We start from the raw sequence: 21,461 nt of genomic DNA on the forward strand, positions 1-21,461 counted from the left end.
CAAATTATGATGTTGATGCTTCATCTCTTGATGTTACTTGATATACACTTTCGCGCCTAGCTGAAAGGCGTTAAAGAAAAGCGCTTATGGGAGACAACCCATGTTTTTACTACAGTATTTTTGTTTTATATTTGAGTCTTGGAAGTTGTTTACTACTGTAGCAACCTCTCCTTATCTTAGTTTTGAGTTTTGGTGTGCCAAGTAAAGTCTTTGATAGTAAAGTAAGTACTAGATTTGGATTACTGCGCAGTTCCAGATTTCTTTGCTGTCACGAATCTGGGTCTACCTCCCTGTAGGTAGCTCAGAAAATTAAGCCAATTTACGTGCATGATCCTAAGATATGTACGCAACTTTCATTCAATTTGGGCATTTTCATTTGAGCAAGTCTGGTGCCCTAATAAAATCCATCTTTACGGACTGTTCGCTTTTGACAGATTCTGCCTTTTATTTCGCATTGCCTCTTTTGCTATGTTGGATGAATTTCTTTGATCCATTAATGTCCAAGTAGCTTTATGCAATGTCCAGAAGTGTTAAGAATGATTGTGTCACCTCTGAACATGTTAATTTTTATTGTGCACTAACCCTCTAATGAGTTGTTTCGAGTTTGGTGTGGAGGAAGTTTTCAAGGATCAAGAGAGGAGTATGATGCAATATGATCAAGGAGAGTGAAAGCTCTAAGCTTGGGGATGCCCCGGTGGTTCACCCCTGCATATTCTAAGAAGACTCAAGCGTCTAAGCTTGGGGATGCCCAAGGCATCGCCTTCTTCATCGACAACATTATCAGGTTCCTCCCCTGAAACTATATTTTTATTCCGTCACATCTTATGCACTTTGCTTGGAGCGTCGGTTTGTTTTTGTTTTTGTTTTGTTTGAATAAAATGGATCCTAGCATTCACTTTATGGGAGAGAGACACGCTCCGCTGTAGCATATGGACAAGTATGTCCTTAGGCTCTACTCATAGTATTCATGGCGAAGTTTCTTCTTCGTTAAATTGTTATATGGTTGGAATTGGAAAATACTACATGTAGTAACTCTAAAATGTCTTAGATAATTTGATACTTGGCAATTTTTGTGCTCATGTTTAAGCTCTTGCATCATATACTTTGCACCCATTAATGAAGAAACACTTAGAGCTTGCTAATTTGGTTTGCATATTTGGTTTCTCTAGAGTCTAGATAACATCTAGTATTGAGTTTTGAACAACAAGGAAGACGGTGTAGAGTCTTATAATGTTTACAATATGTCTTTTATGTGAGTTTTGATGCACCGTTCATCCTTGTGTTTGTTTCAAATAACCTTGCTAGCCTAAACCTTGTATCGAGAGGGAATACTTCTTATACATCCAAAATCCTTGAGCCAACCACTATGCCATTTGTGTCCACCATACCTACCTACTACATGGTATTTATCCGCCATTCCAAAGTAAATTGCTTGAGTGCTACCTTTAAAATTCCATCATTCACTTTTGCAATATATAGCTCATGGGACAAATAGCTTAAAAACTATTATGGTTTTGAATATGTACTTATGCACTTTATCTCTTATTAAGTTGCTTGTTGTGCGATAACCATGCTTCTGGGGACGCCATCAACTATTCTTTGTTGAATATCATGTGAGTTGCTATGCATGTCCGTCTTGTCTGAAGTAAGAGAGATCTACCACCTTTATGGTTGGAGCATGCATATTGTTAGAGAAGACAATTGGGCCGCTAACTAAAGCCATGATTCATGGTGGAAGTTTCAGTTTTGGACATATATCCTCAATCTCATATGAGAATAATAATTGTTGCCACATGCTTATGCATTAAAGAGGAGTCCATTATCTCGTTGTCCATGTTGTCCCGGTATGGATGTCTAAGTTGAGAATAATCAAAAGCGAGAAATCCAAAATGTGAGCTTTCTCCTTAGACCTTTGTATAGGCGGCATGGAGGTACCCCTTTGTGACACTTGGTTAAAACATGTGTATTGCGATGATCCGGTAGTCCAAGCTAATTAGGACAAGGTGCGGGCACTATTAGTATACTATGCATGAGGCTTGCAACTTGTAAGATATAATTTACATAACTCATATGCTTTATTACTACCGTTGACAAAATTGTTTCATGTTTTCAAAATAAAAGCTCTAGCACAAATATAGCAATCGATGCTTTCCTCTTTGAAGGACCATTCTTTTTACTTTTATGTTGAGTCAGTTCACCTATCTCTCTCCACCTCAAGAAGCAAACACTTGTGTGAACTGTGTATTGATTCCTACATACTTGCATATTGTACTTGTTATATTACTCTATGTTGACAATTATCCATGAGATATACATGTTACAAGTTGAAAGCAACCGCTGAAACTTAATCTTCCTTTGTGTTGCTTCAATACCTTTACTTTGATTTATTGCTTTATGAGTTAACTCTTATGCAAGACTTATTGATGCTTGTCTTGAAGTACTATTCATGAAAAGTCTTTGCTTTATGATTCACTTGTAATATTGGAGGGGGTTCGGACGATAACCTGAAGGTGGACTTTTTAGGCATAGATGCAGTTGGATGGCGGTCTATGTACTTTGTCGTAATGCCCAATTAAATCTCACTATACTTATCATGACATGTATGTGCATTGTTATGCCCTCTCTATTTGTCAATTGCCCGACTGTAATTTGTTCACCCAACATGCTTTTATCTTATGGGAGAGACACCTCTAGTGAACCGTGGACCCCGGTCCATTCTTTAATACTGAAATACAAATCTGTCGCAATACTTGTTTTATCGTTTTCTCTGCAAACAATCATCTTCCACACAATACGATTAATCCTTTTTTACAGCAAGCCGGTGAGATTGACAACCTCACTGTTTCGTTGGGGCAAAGTACTTTGGATTGTGTTGTGCAGGTTCCACGTTGGCGCCGGAATCCCTGGTGTTGCGCCGCACTACATCCCGCCGCCATCAACCTTCAACGTGCTTCTTGGCTCCTCCTGGTTCGATAAACCTTGGTTTCTTTCTGAGGGAAAACTTGCTGTTGTGCGCATCATACCTTCCTCTTGGGGTTCCCAACGAACGTGTGAGTTACACGCCATCAGGCGACTTGTTGATTTGGGTGACTTTAAAATTCCAGCGCTTAAGTGTGCTCGCCATCTTCTTGAGTTGGTCTCGTCAAGGAAATCATCCACTGGCCCAAGCTTGTCAAACTAGACCCAACCTCCTTGACTTTATTTTTGTTGAATTGTAATCTTGCTTGTTTAAAAACAATTTCCTATCATAAGACCTTATGATTGTAATGAATTTCGTACTGGCAATGTTGCTAGTACCCTCCTGTTATAATAATTTTATTTGCACGCTCCCGATGGGAGTGAATTCCAATGATGAACCCATATAATCCATTGTGCTCTTAATAACTTTGCAGGTGTTTCTTGTACCCTCCTTTACCGAAGATTCTTCGGGTGCTTCTTCTGAGAATGATCGTCTCCAATGCATGAAAGCTCGGATCGCCCAGGTGGAGAAAGATATGCGTGGTATTTATGCTTTGGCCGCTATTATCAAGAAAAAGGGCGAACTAGCCACCGACGTAGAGCGATATGCTCTTGCTGAGTTGCATAAGGCCACAAAAAGTTTGAACTATAAGTACCCTAACTTCCTGTTCCTGAACTCCTGTAATGATAAAGGTATCCTCTTATCTTTACTTCCTTCATTGCTTCTTGTAATCATAGCTCTGAACCCAGCTGAAGAGAACAAGCGTATTCATGAACGCGTGAATGTGTTGAATCCTCTATCATCTGTAGATGAAGTTTTCTGGAGGAGTCAATCAAAAGCTTCCACTGTCGCAAAGTTTCAAGATTGGGTACAACAGGTCCACCGATTTTTTGACAAGTGCTATAGGAGTTTAAGGATAATCTGGAAGGTAATGTTCCCTTTGAACGAGGTCCCTCCTATGCTGCTGAATTTAATGTCAGAATTCAGCAATACCAAGAAGATCCGAAGCTTGATTCGAGCATAGCTTATTGCGGGAGCTAAAGTTGCTTTTGCCCTTGTTCTTGCACGACATCCTTCCGCGGACTTGATGACAATTGCTAATGCCGATGGTGACTTAGGACCTCTCGTTCCGAAGGTGGAGGTTCCTGCTACCATCGTTATTGAAAGACTTGAGTATTCTTCCATAGCACCCAAAGAAACGGCGGTTCCGCAATAATAGTCCTGAGCTATGCTCCTGTTGTAAAGAAATTACTCCAATACTTGTTGCATCCGATTGTTCGGATGCTTATAATTAAACTGATTCATCGACATGTGTATATATGTACCTCCTTTACGTTTAAATATCGTTGGCAAGGTTTTAGGAGTAAATCTTAAGTACTCGTTTTACATCTGTATTATGATGTATACGTATGCTTGTCGGCAGCAAATTCCTTTGAGTGATCATCTCATGTTGCGAGTTTGTAAAACCCGATGTAAGTGCAATTTTGTTTTCAACCGACGATGTATGTTTTGGCGGCAGCCCCCGAGCGAATCGATGGACCTAAGCCTGCCAGTGACTCCATCGCTCTTAAGTACTTCTGTAGTTTAAAGTACCGGTCATGGGTCTTTTCGTAAGTGTATGTTTGTTTTCCTTGCTATCTGCAGTGCTCGTATATTTTTGAGGCTTTTCTAGCAAGGGGTGAAAGTCCCGTAAGTATTGCCTCGTAGCACTCGTAATTTCAGAGGCTTTTTAGATGACAATCTTATGTGAATTTTCGAGTAAACCAATGTTCGCTGTAGTATACGAAAAAGGTTCTCAAAAACTTTGTTCGGGTGACCCGAATCTCTGCAATACTTCAGATAAACAAAACTTAAGTCTTTATTAATAACGTAAGCTAAAAAACGAAGTGGCTTGAAAAGCCTTATTGAAAGGGAAAAATAATAACGCGTGGCGTTGCCCGTCTTCTTTAACCAAGAGGAGGGTTCTTCTTGTCTTCGATCTTGTCTAGAGAGCTGGTGGTTTTGGTGACGCCGGTGATTCCATCAGAAGTGCTTGCGGCGAGCGCGAGGTCTTTACTGTCATCGACAGAGGCCTTGCTATCAGCTGCCGAAGGTCCAACTGCCGAAACTTTGGGTGCAGGATCATCCGGTTTCTTCTTTGATTTCCTGACGCGCTCGTCCTCCTTAACGTCGAGTGCCAACGACTTGGAGGGGAAGTCGACATGTTCTTGCTTTACTCCGAATTTTGCAGCATTCCTCTGAAACTCGCGATCATAGTTATCTGAGCGTGAGAAACTTCCATAGACTGTGATGTTTGTTCCATTGTTTCATGGCATCTTGAGCTTGAGATACGCATAATGTGGCACAACCATGAACTTGGCATACGCTGGTCCCCGAGTATAGCATGGTACTGTGTTGCCCAATCTACTACCTCGAACTCTATCTTTTCCTTCCTGAAATTTTCAGGCTTCCCAAAGACAACATTCAAGAAAACCCTGCCAAGAGAGTACGCTGGTGAGGTGGGGAGGATGCCGTGAAAACATGTGTCAGATTCTTCCAACATCCTCTATGTAATTCCCATGTTCCTGACTGTGTTTGCGAATATCAGATTTAAGCCGCTTCCTCCGTCCATGAATACTTTGCTCATATTGTATCCTCCTACTTGCGCCTCAACTACCAAGGCAGCGTGTCCTGGTTTTGGGATTGTCATCGGGTGATCCGCTCTGCTGAACAGGATACTCTGAGACGACCAATCGACATACTCTGGAACGTTTGCCATGGTACTTTCTGCCAGGTTGATTTCTTGAGTCAGCTTCTTCATCTCCCTTCTCGAAACACCAGTTTTGTGAATCATGCTTATCTGTCCTCGCGGCGGAGGGAAAGACTCGTTAGGGGTACGAGGCTAAACTTGCTGAACTTGGTGTTGAGGTGGCGGTGGTGGTGGTGGTTGGCTTGGCTGCTGCTGCTGCTGCTGAATAAACTTCTGCATCTCGATGAACTGCCGACTTGATTTCGTCTGGTTGTCTTTAGAGTCACATAAGCATGCAGGTAACAGGGAGCGTTCAGCTGCTCGGCAAAAGGGAGTTCTGGGACCCTTGAGGGTCGCGACTTGTAATTACTGCGGTTCCCGCGATTGCTGTCCTGTCGATCATCTCGCCTGTCATCGTATCGATCATCTCGCCGATCAGAATATCCTGCAGCTACCATGCTGGTATCATCGTATCCGCGCTCTTTTCTTCTCTTACAACGGCCTCTTCGGCTACCCGAATCGTGCCTCGGCCGATCGTCGTCTTCATCATCACTGCGTGGTCGAGGCTTTCGTACGTTATCTTCGCCATGAGCCTAACTATTGGCGATCTCCATTAATTTGGTTATGGCCTTCGGCTTTTTGCGTCCAAGCTCCTCTATGTAAGATTCACGTCGGATGCCATCGCTGAAAGCGTCAATTGCTCTGTCGATAGAGACGTCTTCGGCAGCGTTCAGGAGCTTGGTAAACCACCCGATGTACGCACGCATTGACTCCTTCGGCTTCTGCTGGCAATGACGTAATTCCTCAATTCCGACTGGCCTTTTATATGTACCCTGGTATTTTTTTACGAAAGCATCTACCAGCTCGTCCCATGATTTGATGGATCCCTTCGGCAGACCTCTTAACCAGGCTCGTCCTGAATCCTTCAAGTAGAGCTCAATACACTTCATTGCCGCTATTTGGTTCCCCTTGTGTAAGATTACGGTCTGCAGATAATCATCTATCCAGGACCTCGGCTCTTGCTGCCCATCATACTTGGCGGCGTCAGTAGGAGTAGGTTTAAACCTTTTAGGCGGCATTGTCTCGCGGATCTTGTAACTTAAACAATCGGCTCCTCTCATCTCGCCATCGTACTCCTGGCTTTCTTTAGAATCATCACTGTCGTATTCTTCCCTTGCCGCTCGTCGTTGCCTAGCTCTGTCGATCCTGCTCTGAGTGATTTCATCTCGAGCGTCCCTCGAACGGTGCCTTGAGCCGCTGGCTTGGAGCGCAGATTTTTCTTTTCGTGGAACTAGGTTATTTCCAAGAATTGCGAGGCTTTCCAAGGCGCCTCGATGAGCTTGGGCATGGGGCCTTCGAGTGCTGGTTGCTAGTTAATTAAGTATGCCGCGAGGTTCACGGTTGCTCCTTTGACGGTCTTCGGCCTCAGCATACCCGCAGTGTCCGTGGTCATGAAAGATTTGGATAAATTTGACGTTATTTCTCCTGCATCATTTTCTGAGAGCCTGGACAACTTTGAACGATGCCTCCCTACGCCATGACTGCTTCGAGAGGCGCTTCCGTGCGAGGCCCTGCGGCGCTCACTAGACTGATCCACTGCGAGTATGCGACGATTGCGAGTAGCTTGCTCATTCGACAATCGTTCCCGATTATTCTCCAAGATCCTTCGGTACGCATTGAGAGTACCAACCGAAGTTCTGGCGGGAAGTGGCGTGTTGCTTGTTATGGCATCCCGAGCCGCTGCCCACTCTTCCTCCGTGATGGTGTAATCGCTATCATCGTTGCTGGCGCTATTTTCAGAGTTACGCCGTCTGCCGGAGCGGGGGGTGCGATCTCTTTCTTCTCCTCCGTTCCCCGCGTTTCCTGCGTTGAGGGTAGCGTAAACTTGGTGACGCGCTGTCTTCCAGGTAGTCATCCTGACGGCGCTGTCGATACTTTCCTCTCCCGATGAATATCTGGCGCTGCAGATGAACGGTGTGTCGCTTGACCTCAATCTGTGCCTGGTGTCACAGTTCAAGCAATAATACGATTTCATATCTAACATGGAGTTATCGGATCCAACCGACATCAAGGACACCGACCGAGGGGTCGATGGTGGAGATGAATTCGTCGAGTCTGTTAAACCAGCCGACAGATCGATTGATGATGACATGATCAATCCTGCAGCCGATGGTGATGATTTCCTTGCTGATCTGGGGACAAACGGCTCGATCAGCCGAATGATCCCTTCCGTGTTAACGTTGCAATGAACACTCCCGAACGTCATGCCCAACTTTCCTTGCAGATCCGAAAAGGTTGAACGGGACGAGTCGCTGTGCGGGGTGAACTCGAAGGAGCCGAATCGAATCGAACTCCCCGAGCTTGGCGAAGAAGGTGCCGGTGGTGACGCCGGCGGTGTCGACGAAGCTACCGATGACATGGCCGAATCTGCCGATGACGGATCTTGTGCCAACAGGTTTCCCACAGACGGCGCCAATTGTCGTGGGTACTCCTCGGCAATGCCCTCCGTATGGGGCTTAGGGTAGATGGAATCCTGTAGGCTGACACGAGACATCGGTTATCAAACAAGCGGGGAGAGCGATTTACCCAGGTTCGGGCCCTTGATGAGGTAAAACCCTTACGTCCTGCCTGTCTGATCTTGATTATGAAAATATCGGGTTACAATGGGGTGCCGAAGGTTTCGGCTATGATCTCGTCGAGAGACTAAGTTCTGCAGGGACCTAGCTCTAGACTTGCGGTGGCTATGATTGCTAAGATTACGTGTGTCCTCGGCAGCCTCTCTCCTGACCCTTATATTGGGAGCCAGGTCTCGAGAGATCTGTCCGGGTACGACTAGGTTACAAAGGGTGATAGTTCTAAGCTTTCCTTGTATTTCTTCGTTTGCTTATCTTGTTTTTCAAGAATTCTTCTTCGGCACCAACGTAGTGGCCCACCTTGCCATCGAGTGCCTTCATGGACCCCTGGTTGGGCCGCAAGAGGTAGTGCAATGTCAGTTACCCGAAGGGTAATACCCACATAGCGCGGGTCTGCTGAAGACTGCGCGAATCTGGCTGCCTAAAGGGTAGGGTGGAGCTAACCCTACATCCTGCATTAAGGAGGCTTGTATGGCTCCTCCGGCCGATGTTCCTTGTCAGAGTAAGTGGTAGTTGTGGTGTGTTACATGGCTCATTGCCTCCTTGAGTGATGGATCTGGTCTAAAATATGACTCATTGCCAAACATGTGCGTTTGATTAATACCAACTCCATTTTAAAATACAATTTTTTTTAAAAATAAACTAGCTTTCTAAAATAAATTATATTTCAAAATGGATGTACGTATCATCGGTTTCTTTTTTCTATTTTTTTTTTGAAAATCAATACCACATATATTTATAGTAATAAATAGTACATGGTAGAGCTACACGAGCTGTCTCCAAGGAGTACAAAATAAAGTCTAATGATACAAACAAATCTTCGAGCTCTTCAAACCCTTTCTTCTTCCAAGATACAATCTTATAGTTTCGTGAAGACAACTAAAAATAGATAACAAACCATAGACCTTGTAATTGCCAATGGAGGTTCCCATATTTTAATTTGAGTCGCAACGCAACCATTAAAGTAGTCATTCAACATCGGCTAGAGTATCAACATGAGTATGTCAGAAAATAATAACCGACCAGCTTTGTCAATGTTGCTGGAAATCCGAGAGTACGAAATCACCGTTGTTGAGAACATAGCAGCCGGAATAAAAGCTGCGAGGATAATCCTCCTCGCGGCAACCATAAAAGAAGATCCAAAATTGATCTGGCGAAGGAGATCTGAAGGCCCACACCTAAAGAATTATAATCTTTCAACACCACCATTGATGTCGGGAACGAGATCTCGTCGTCGAACGAAAGACCGAAGATCATTTATTATAGACGATGCTATCTCCACTGAAGAGAAACCAACAAGAAGACGGTTACCAAAATCCTAACATAATCTACTACTCCCTCCGATATATATTATTTGATGCTAAAATGGATGTATCAGTTTTTTTTTCCTAAAGAAAAGAGGCTGAGCGGTGGGTCCCACGCGGCAGCCATAACGGCTTCAACCCCTCCTTATCCCCTCCCGCTCCCCGGAAGTCGCATATTCCGCCGCGCGCCATGGCCATGGCTTCCACCTCGCGCCCGCCTCTCCTCCACCCTGCCTCCAGAAACCCCCGCATCCTCCCGCTCGCCTCCAGGGCTCCCGCTCCTCGCCAGCTGCTCATCTCCCTCGCTCCGCCCGCGCCCGCCCGCGGGCTCCGCGCCGCCGCTGCCACGCAGCAACCCGCTTACGAAGATGAAGACGGAGATGAGGATGAAGAGGAGTATTACAGCGACGAAGAGGATGACGAGGAGATGGACGTGGAGGAGATGGAGGAGGAGGCGCGGCGCGCCGCCGCCGACCTCGCCGCACGCCTCGACCGCGAGCTCCGCCTAGGTAAGTATTGCCCATTTGCTTTCCACCTGTCTTCGTGCGGGGATTTGAATCTGCCCCTGGTAGCCGTTCGATCGTGTATTGCTTCACCCCTATTTAGCATTTATTGCAGTGAGTCACTTGAAGCCTGCGGCAATTCTAGAGCAGTATGATACGAATATTGACTCTGAACAATGTGCGAATGTTGCAAAGCAATTTTGTTAGCAATACAGTTGTAGAAAGTTTAGCCTTGGTTCGCAGTCAGGGCCGGCCCTAAGGGGGGGCAGGCAGGGCGGCCGCCCCAGGCCCCCGGAATCAAGGGGCCCCAAATCTCGAAGCAGCTATGCTGCGGATGATATGTGCATCGCCATTAGAGCAGATCAGGAACTTCTCTGATACGGTTGACAGGTACTGGGACGAAATGTTATGGACGAAGCACAAGGTTGTTCTGCTGGGCTGGTAGTTGGGCCCTTTTGTCCTTTTGTTAGCTTCGGCCCTTTTTTCTCTGGTTAGATTGGGCTGGGGCAAAGTAGTAACGTTCCAGGAATGACAGCAGACGATGCTTTAAAAAAGGAACTGCACCACATAGTTGACTATCGACCCACATTACTCTTCCTTTTTTTTGTGTGGGTACACATTACTCTTCCTTGGCGTGTTAGTCTATCTGATAGATGTCATAAACAGAGGAATTGCATGTCCATGGCCAGGTAGAGTCTAGCTTCACATGTGCAAGGCGCGGTGCACGACACAGTTTGGTCGTCTTCTGAAAAAGGGCACAATATCGACATGATATTAGAAGAAATATTAAATATTTGTTCGTATAAATTATTTGATAGCAATATTTTTTATGCGTTTTATGTATTTACTGGTAAAATTTCCGTAAAATTATCATTTTATGCTTATTATAGGGACCGGATCAAAGAAGGATAAGGTTGTTATTCGTGCATTTCCCATAATAAGGAAAAATAACAAATCATTAGTTCGGTTTCATCAACGATCCTCTAGGCTTCACGAATTTCATCATGGTCCTTAACTTTTATTGCAGTGGCATTACATAGTCATGTCATCTAGAAACAATAATTGGGCTCCGAAAAGAGAGAAGAGTTGATTGGGCCTCATAGATATTTGTCTATAATTTAAGGTAATATCTATTGTATCAAAGAATGTGTTAAAAATGCACTTGAAATTTTTATTGTTAAGATTTAAATAGTATACAAAATTATTAATTATTATTTTAATGTTTATATTGAGGGCCATGGATCCTACGTTCGCCCCAGGCCCCCGAAATCTCAGGACCGGTCCTGTTCGCAGTATTGCAACAGTCACATTGATGACTGTCAAAGTTGTGTTTTCCAAGTAGAATAGAATGATCTGCTTGTTTCTTCCTCTAAAACTTTACTTCATTCACTTCACTCGTTCATAGACTACACCTCAACCTTTTTCAGATGGTGATGTTCGTGATAAAAGAAGAACCATGAGGGATAAGACATCAACAGCTAAACATGTCAGTCTACCTTGCTGTTCTGATATTCAGTCGTCTAGTTGCAGTGTGGAAAATAAAGTTAACTGATTTACCATTCAATGCATGATTCAGATCCCAGACAATAATCTTCCAAAGGTGGCTGTTATTGGTAGGCCTAATGTTGGTAAATCTGCTCTGTTCAATCGTCTTGTTGGGGTATGCCACTTACTCACATGACCATAATTTCAGTTAGTTTATGAAATGTGACCGTTGTCTGTGTGATCTGAGTCCAAAACATGATATGATGTCGTTTTAAATATCTGACAGGGCAACAGGGCTATCGTTGTTGATGAACCTGGCGTAACCAGAGATCGTTTGTACGGGCGATCTTTTTGGGGTGATCAAGAGTTTATGGTTATCGATACTGGGGGTGTGATTACTCTATCAAAGTCGCAAGCAGGTGTAATGGAAGAACTTGCCATCACAACTACTGTCGGTATGGATGGGATTCCTCTGGCCTCTAGAGAAGCTGCTATTGCTAGGATGCCATCAATGATTGAAAAGCAAGCTGTTGCTGCTGTTGAAGAAGCAGCTGTCCTTCTATTCCTTGTGGACGGTCAGGCAGGTTTAGGCAATCATCATCTTATATTTTGAGAAACTATTCTATGTGTTACTTTTGTGACATTAGATCCTTTTTATCTTAGTAGCATTATTTACTGTAATATGGACAGCTCAATAAATTATCTCCTGATGACTCATGTTGTGTTTCTCTGGTGTCTTTGTTTCCTTAACTGTTTTTTTTTTTTGCCGTCTGACGTTATCTGTAAATTGTTCCAAAGCTTGTCCTTAACATGATGGTCTCAATTTCCTGCAGGCTGGTCTCGTGGCAGCTGATATAGAAATTGCTGATTGGTTACGTCGCAACTTCTCACACAAGTGCATCATACTTGCTGTAAACAAGTGTGAATCGCCGCGGAAAGGGCAAATGCAAGCATTAGAATTTTGGTCATTAGGGTGAGCCTATAAAAGTACAGCTTACACTATGATCACACTGTGATTACACATCATTCAGTTCATTCACATCAAAACGGTTACACAATGTTGGAATGATTTTTTTAATGTTACATTTTGGACAATAGCGGCTACTGAAACTTCACATTGTAAGAAAAAAATTGTGTTTGTGCTGCTAAACTAAAAAAGAACAAACACCACATTAGTCTTGCTTCAACTGTTTAGGCCATAACACCTTGAAGTAGCAGAATTTAATTGTTCGACATGCATGATAACAAAACTCCTGTACCTCAATTAGTTATGCTGTTAGAATCAATTATCTCTCAACTCTGTTTGCCTTCTTGCCATAAACCATGATGACTTATGTTGCTGTATTTACTGCTTGACCCATCTTTCCATTATTCCTGCAAGATTTACACCTGTACCAATATCCGCTATTACCGGCACTGGAACTGGAGAGCTCCTTGATATGGTCTGTTCAGAACTGAAAAAATTCGAGGTATTGTAATATTTGTTCAGATAAGATTTTATCTTACATGCATGCATGGAAAATATTTTTGAGGTATTGGGAACATTCATGACGTTATTTTTGATATAAAGATTGCTCATTACAGGGACTAGAAGGACTGGATGATTTTGAGGAGGAAGAAGAAGAAAACCGCATTCCGGCTATTTCCATTGTTGGAAGACCAAATGTTGGGAAAAGTAGTATATTAAATGCTTTGGTTGGAGAAGATAGAACAATTGTGAGCCCAGTTAGTGGGACCACCCGTGATGCCATTGATACTGAGTTAACCACAGAGGATGGGCAGGTTTGTTCATAAGACTCTTGAACATTTAAATACTCGAATCCTGGTAGCCACGCATTTTGAGAACTGAGTTCCAGCTCAGTGGCAAGGCAAGCGAGTGCGCAGCCAGCCCACCCGGGTTCGAATCCCCATCTCGCGGTAATTTCGCAGGGAGGGGCAAATAAACCGGGTTATCATCCTAGCGTCCATCCGCGGGGAGAGTCTCATCCTACCTAACCACGTATAGCCAAGGGAGGGATCATTCCCCCGTTGGTCAACGTTTTTTGAACATTTAAATACAGAGCCGCTTCACTAGTTCAGTACACAGTCCAACTGTATCCAGTTAAATGTGCTTCTTTATGTTTATAACTATGAAGTTTAGATAGGATATGTAAGAAAGACAAATGAGACATCGTCGCAATGCAATGCTGATATGCTGATATTAAAAATGCTGCAGAAATACAAACTCATTGATACGGCTGGCATCCGGCGCAGAGCAGCAGTTGCTTCTGCTGGCAGCACGACTGAAACGCTGTCAGTAAAACGTGCATTTAGTGCAATTCGTCGATCTGATGTAGTTGCCCTTGTTGTTGAAGCGATGGCGTGCGTCACAGAGCAGGTATTGATCTCACCAATCCATTCACATGTGCACACAAACAATTCATATCGATATAAAGTTCGTTCTAATACAGTGAGCTTTTTTTTGGTGCCAAGGATTATAAAATTGCAGAAAGGATTGAAAAAGAGGGAAAGGCATGTGTCATTGTTGTGAACAAATGGGACACGATTCCAAACAAGAACAATGAGAGTACTACACATTATGAGTTGGATGTAAGAGAGAAGCTTCGTGTACTTGACTGGGCACCTATTGTTTATTGTTCTGCAATAAATGGGAACAGCGTTGAAAAGTAAATCCCTTATCTTTGTTTTAGAATCTCGGTCTTTAGGTACGTCGTTCAGATATTAGCTGCTTGTGATTGATAGTATCTCTTCCATTTTTTTTACTGCGTTTTACTTTTATCATATTTATGCTGGTTCCACACATCCCTCATTTTTGTTTTACTATCATATTTAAAGTACCATTGCAAAAATGTAACTAAAACCACGACAAGAATTATGGAACGGAGGGAGTAGCATACAATGTTTGATTCACTTATGGGGCCTAGGTCTCATGTCATTCATTATCGAAGAAAAAAAGGTCTCATGTCATTTTACACACTGGACTGTATTTGCCAGCTCAGAGATCGTTGCCATGACTCTGCAGTTTACCAATGTTCAAACCATGACATATAGTTGTGTTCTGAATTCGTCCCCTGTCCATTTATACCTGCATTCTTTGTGTAAACATGAATTGGCAACTTACCATCCAACCGATGATTTTTCTAGTTAATAATTTAGGTTATACCTCTGCAACGATTAATTTACGTAGTGGCCAGCCATTTCCATTTTTTTCTTCTTCTAGAACACTGTTTCCATGTTTTGTTTCATTCTTCAGGTTTCCTACAACATGAACCTTGTAGACTCGTAGATCTGTAATGCCAACTGCTGGGGTAGTGGGTTACTGGGTATACTTGCAGTTGATGGCATTACAATTTCGTTCTATCTGTTTTCAAAACCCTCAGTATATATATCTTTTTCACTGTTAAGCAAAGCTGTATGTTGCTTGTCAAGGTGTTGTATCTTTCTTGCTAACGGACATTCGAACTTGTGTTGACTCTTAGGCTGCTTATAGTGGGGAGTAATATAAGGTGGTGTCATACATAAGTTACTAGTCCATGTTACTATCTTTATAGTGGAAAGTAACTTGGAGATGGTATCATGCAAAGTCTTATTTATTAATCTGTAGACTCATTTTATCTTGGGGTGTGTGATGTTATGGTAACATAGCTAGTTACCACCTCCCTTTCTTTCTTCATTTATTGCTATGTCATGTCACCAAAACACTTTGAAGTGTGTGATGTTACTACCTAAGTTACTCTCATTATGAGCAGTCTTATCAGCTTATGTTCTCCAAGTTTTTTATGCTTAATGGGTGGACAAAACTTGCTAAATTTCCAATTTCCCTCTTAATATTAACAGGTCATCCATACCTCTGTTAGTCCTGTACTTGTGTTCCGGACATCGGCACTGCATATAGAATATTTTCCTGTATTGTCATTCTCTAAGATGCCATATATATTTGCTGTCAGGATTATTTCTGCTGCTTCTTTGGTTGAAAAGGAAAGGTCTAGAAGACTTGGCACATCTATTCTTAACCAAGTGGTTAGAGAAGCTGTATCATTCAAAGCGCCACCAAGAACAAGAGGTGGCAAAAGAGGCCGTGTTTATTACACAACACAGGTAACCTATGGCCTTGTTCTAAACCCATGTAAATTACTTATAGTATTTATAAGATAACCTTTCGAGTAAGCTGACACCATAATTACAACCGTATTCCCCATTTACGCATTTTCTATTCCCTTATTAAAGTTAGATTGGTCGTGGAAAGAATTTCAACTTGTTTGTTACAATCATCAAACTCCACGCCCTTTATCAGTTGTTCAAAGATATTTTTTATGCTAATTCCCAAGTCGTGCTGAAGTATTTGAAGATAATTCAGAGAGGGGGTTGTTGGTTTCATGCTAACCAATTACTTCAGTATAATTATATATTTCGATGAGTCAGCTAGTATGGCATCTGTGTAGATAGTTTCACCTCTTTGGAAAGGGACAATCCTCGCTGCTTTCAGTCTGAACAGTTTTATCTTGAAACTGCCTTATACATCATTTTCATCCTTCTGAGCATTTCTTTTGGCAACTCTCTTCTGAGCTTAAGGAACCTTGCTCTTCTCCTGCAGGCTGCTGTTCGTCCACCAACATTTGTTCTCTTCGTCAATGACGCAAAACTCTTCCCCGAGCCGTACCGTCGGTACATGCACAAACAACTTCGGTCTGACGCTGGGTTCCCAGGCACACCTATCCGGATACTGTGGCGTAGCCGGAAGCGGACAGACAAGCAACAGAGGAAGACAAATACACAGGCTCGTAATGCGCTTGTAGCGGCGAGTTAGCATGTGAAGCAACGTTACTATGTTCAAGAGGAAAATGAAAGTGTAGCGAGTTAGCACTATCCTGACATCCTTTTTTTTAATCTTTTCTTGGCTGAAATTGTATTGCTACGTTCAGAAAGGAAACGGAAATGTAGCGAGTTAGCACTATCACGATGCCTTTTCTTTTCTCACTCACAAGCTTGTCCTGGTTGCTAACCTACAACTATCCAGTATCCATGCACCAAGGAGTTCATATTAAAAAAAAAAGTATTTGCAAGTTTAAGTCTGCTCCCTCAGCTATAAATATCCGAAATTCTGGGTCTCTCAAATGTTAGACCATCAAGATTTGATATTCTGTACGTTGAGTAGTTTTTAGGATGAATTGGTTGCCGTTTTCGAATTGACAAAAGTTGGTTCGTAGGTGCAGTAATGCAGGGTAGTGTTTTCCCCTTCCCATAAAACTGCATGTTTCTCTTTTTCCTTCAAAGTTTCTAACACATAGGTAGGTTGCTTTCTGTACTGCGTGGTGTTCAGTACTGCATGGTGTTCAATTAATCCTGTAAGACAGAAAATTTCCTTTTTACTGTTTCCAGTTTCTTTCGCAGTAAGCATCCATCTACATATCATGTTACTTCTTCTGCGTTTCCATGAGCAGACCCAAAAAAAAATGACGGCCTAGGTGTTAAAAACATGCATGTTCAAAACATTTGCCTACTTCTGAAGTTTTGTTTCAAAACTCTGCACCAAACAGACACTCCCTGGAAAACATGGATCACTTCACTCTCACCATTCCCCATTAGACACGGCATAAACTACTCATTTCTAGGAAAGATAATACACAAACACCTTGACACTCTTCGAGACATCACTCAATGCAAGGTGCAAAATGGCCAGGCCACCTTCTTCTGGCTAGATAGATGGTTACTTCCAAAGCCTTTAGCGCAAACATTCCCTGCGATTTTTTCACGCCACCAAAACCAGCACGCCCTCGTCAGTGATACCATGCAATCAGGTTCAGCACGCCCTTCGGAACAGACTAACCTGAGGCAGCTGCTCTGGAGCTTGCCACCCTGTTTCCACTCTTGCAGGATGTTCACATCTCTGACGAAGCTGATGCCCGTCGTATGATCGACAGAGGAGAATTCACAACCAAAGCTGCTTAACATCCCTACAGGACGTGAGCTGCAACGCCCAATCGGAACGTCTTTGGGGCTCTCCCGTGCCGAGCAGAGTAAAGGTTTTCGGATGGCTGCTACACGTCAACCGCCTCAACACCAGAGCCAACCTTCACCACAAGACGATCATTGACTCACCTTTCTGCCCGCGCTACCCTGGAGTTATCAGAGACAGAGACCACGTATTCTTCTCATGCCCTGCAGCAAGCTTGGTCTGGCAACGAGCAAGACTCTCACCCCAACTAGGTGAATTCAGTGACATATGGAACCAACCACACACCTCAACACTACCACCCTCAATCTGGACATCAGTAGCACTGACGATTCTGGAAGATATGGGACGCAAGAAATACTCTAGTATTCAGAAATGAGATCCTGTCAACTAAGGCCACTCTATCTAATGTAATCTGTGATCTTTCCCTTTGGATGTACCGATTCAAGGATCAATCTCAAAAGGAGGCCGTCCTGCGTTGACGAGACCATCTGTCCGCATGTAACTTTGAAACCTAAACATTTGAAATGAATGAAATTCAGGTGGGGACTCTCTCCCCCTGGGTGGAAGTTTAAAAAAAAGTACCAGGTAGCCGCTTCACGAAGGAGTTCAAGTTGTTCAACAAAGCATTCGTCAACGAGCTCAAACCAGATCCGCTAGACCTTTTCCGTGCGATGGAGGAAGCAAACCTTGGCCTTGCAGGCGTTGACTCAACATTTATCACACTTATCCCCAAATGTGATACACTGCAACAAATCTCTGACTACAGACCAGTCACGAACAGTTTGCAAACAAAGATGATACTACTATTAGTGAACTCCATGATATCTGTCTTTATCAAAGGCAGGTCGATTATCCAGAACTTCACAACATGAGCTGAGATGGTATAGTGCGCGCACAAACTGAAAAAAAAAAACTGAAACTGGATTTCAAGAAGACCTTCGACACCATGCACTGACAAGGCGAGAGGATTCTGTTGAAATATTGGGCCCACTTTTAGTGGCCCAAATTAGATTTCAGTTTTTCCTATAAATCACAAAGCCCACATAGTGGCAGCCAGGTGAGTTTGAGCCCAAGTTGGTGGCAGCTCACTAGGGAGTGGCAAGAGGTGGGAAGTTTAGTCCCACATGGAAAGTTGGGAGGAAGTTAGACCACCTTATAAGGTGGGTTGTTCCACCACTAGTAAGTGAGTGAGAATAGGAGTGCTACACGCGCGCTCCTCCTCCTCCTCGCTCGCTCTATCTGTAACCGACTCGAAACGTTCGTGCGACGTGAGCGTGGCCCACGTTGCCTAGGATTTCCCGAGCCTATATAATCTCTTGCCCGGCTACCGCAGAAACACATCTAATACACGAGTTAGGGTTTCCACCTCTCTCTCGCTTGCGCCGGCATCGTAGCCTACTCCATCCCGCGCGCCGACGTGCATCGGCGAACGGGAGAGCAGGTCTCCGGAACCGCTCGTCCTTGCGATCCCGTACGGGAGAGGGCGAATTAGGTTTTTGGGAAGCGCTCGCGCGACCTGCTCAAGCTCTTCATCACGGGTCGCCTTCCGTCCAAGTCGGGCGGTGCCGCCTACCGTCGTCTTCAACGCCGTCTACTTCGACCCATCGTCCCCGTCGTCAACAACGTTGTCATCAACAACGTTACTGCTGCGACATCGTCTCGCTACACCTCCACCAGATCGGTACGTGCGACATATCTCGATCCGTTTAGCGATGGATGCTTTACCGTTTGCGCTGCTCGCTACTCATGTTGATTAATGCATCTAGTATGTTCGAGTTTCACATGTTAGTAGCTGCTGTCGTTATGTTTTATATTCGGAATTAATCATGGAAATTGTGCCTAATTATCCAACAATCCAAAAACCTAATTGTAGGCAATTTCCCGAGTTAACAATGGCTGGTTTTGTCGATGCACTGAGGCCGGATAAGTTCACCGGTGTGCACTTTAAGAGGTGGCAAGTTAAGGCCATGCTCGGCTTACTCATATGAAAATATTCGACGTTATCGATGGTTTACCCGAAGGAACTATATCTGACCAAGATCAGAACAAGTTCAAGGAAAACAATACTCTCTTCGTCGGATGCGTTCGAGTATTCTTGCTGATCGTCCGTGTGATGTGTACATGCACATAACGAGATGGTAAAGAGCTCCGGGATGCACCGAATGCTAAATTCGATGCAACCGATGCGAGCGATGAATCGTACATCATGGAGAGCTTCCATGACATCGGGATGGTAAACAACCGTTCCGTAGTCGAACAAGCTCATGAGATACGATGCATTGCGAAAGAGCTTGAACTCCTTAAGTGTGCCTTACCCGACAAGTTTGTGGCTGGATGCATCATCGCTAAGTTGCCCCCTTCATGGAGGAACTTTGCCACAACTCTCAAACACAAGAGACAGGGAGATATCGGTTGAAAATCCGATAGCGTCTCTTGATGTTGAGGAGAAAGCTCGGGCTAAGGATAATACCGAGAAAGGAGAGGGTCGGTCTAGCGCCAACATGGTGCGGAAGAAACCCTACGAGCAAGAACAAAGAGAATAACAAGCCCTCTTTCAATAAGCCTATGAAGACTACAACCTTCAAGAAGAAGAAGATGATAAACAAAGCGGATCCGAGCTGCTTTACTGTGGAGAGGCTGACCACTTTTCTAAGGATCTGTCCGGAGAGGGCGGACCGCAAGAAAAAGGCGAGGCAAGTCAACACGGTGACCGCTAGCAATGCCGATGGGTACGGTAATCTCTTTACTCGTTCTTTCGGTATTTCAATCTCCATGTTGGTGGATTGATACAGGTGCTAATGTTCATGTGTGTGCTTGACATATCCATGTTCACTTCTTACCGAGTCGCCCGGGATTCTTCCGTCTTGATGGGGAATGGGTCACATGCTTCGTTCGTGGTGTTGGCACGGTAGATCCGAAGTTCACTTCGGGAAGATCGTGCGGTCGAGGAACGTGCAGCATGTCCCTACTATGAACAAGAATCTCGTTAGCGGCTCCCTTCTATGCGGAGATGGGTTTAAGGTTGTTTTAGAGTCGAATAAAGTAGTTGTTTCCAAGTTTGGACAATTTATTGGTAAAGGCTATGAGTGCGGAGGCTTGTTCCGTTTTTCGCTTTTCGATTTCAGCAATAAGTCTCGTGAACCATATTTGTGGCAATGTTAGTGATGATACCAGTGTTTGGCATTCTCGTTTATGTCACATTAATTTTGGTTTAATGTCTCGGCTATCCATTTTAAGTTTAATTCCGAATTTCACCATTGCCAAAGGTTCTAAGTGCCATAGTTGTGTGCAATCAAAGCAACCTTGGAAGCCTCACAAGGCGGCCGAGGAGAGAAACTTGGCACCTCTAGAACTCATACATTCTGATCTATGCGAGATGAATGGTGTGTTGACAAAAGGTGGAAAGAGATATTTCATGACATTGATTGATGATGCGACTAGATTTTGCTATGTTTATTTGTTGCGAACTAAAGATGAAGCTTTAGACTACTTTAAAATTTATAGGGCCGAAGTTGAAAATCAACTAGAGAGAAAGATCAAGCGTCTTAGGTCGGATCGTGGTGGCGAGTATTTTCCTAAAATCTTTGATGAATTCTGTGAGGAACATGGTATTATTCATGAGAGGACGCCTCCCTATTCGCCCCAATCAAACGGGATTGCCGAGAGGAAAAACCGCACGCCGATCGACTTGGTGAATTCCATGTTAGCCACTCGCTGGTTTATCAAAGGCATGGTGGGGGGAGGCTTTGTTGACTTCATGTCATGTCCTGAATAGAGTTCCTAACAAGAATAAAGATAAAACCCCTTACGAGGAGTGGTCTAGGAGAAAACCATCACTTTCGTATTTGCGCACATGGGGATGTTTGGCGAAAGTCAATATTCCAATTACTAAG

The 21,461-nt window shown here is 43.7% G+C and overlaps 1 protein-coding gene across 1 annotated transcript; it reads left to right on the top strand.

Annotated features, from left to right (window-relative positions):
- Positions 1-9,814: 9,814 nt before the first annotated feature.
- On the top strand, positions 9,815-16,569 carry LOC124703043 (GTPase Der-like). The gene is made up of 11 exons (XM_047235253.1): positions 9,815-10,133; positions 11,555-11,613; positions 11,704-11,787; positions 11,899-12,192; positions 12,446-12,585; positions 12,994-13,081; positions 13,197-13,394; positions 13,828-13,989; positions 14,085-14,278; positions 15,560-15,710; positions 16,207-16,569. Exons 1-11 carry the CDS (start codon positions 9,815-9,817, stop codon positions 16,417-16,419), a joined length of 1,902 nt encoding a protein of 633 aa, XP_047091209.1. The 3' UTR covers positions 16,420-16,569.
- The last annotated feature ends 4,892 nt before the right edge of the window (positions 16,570-21,461 follow it).

This window comes from Lolium rigidum, chromosome 3 (assembly GCF_022539505.1).
Source record: "Lolium rigidum isolate FL_2022 chromosome 3, APGP_CSIRO_Lrig_0.1, whole genome shotgun sequence".
NCBI lineage: Eukaryota > Viridiplantae > Streptophyta > Magnoliopsida > Poales > Poaceae > Lolium > Lolium rigidum.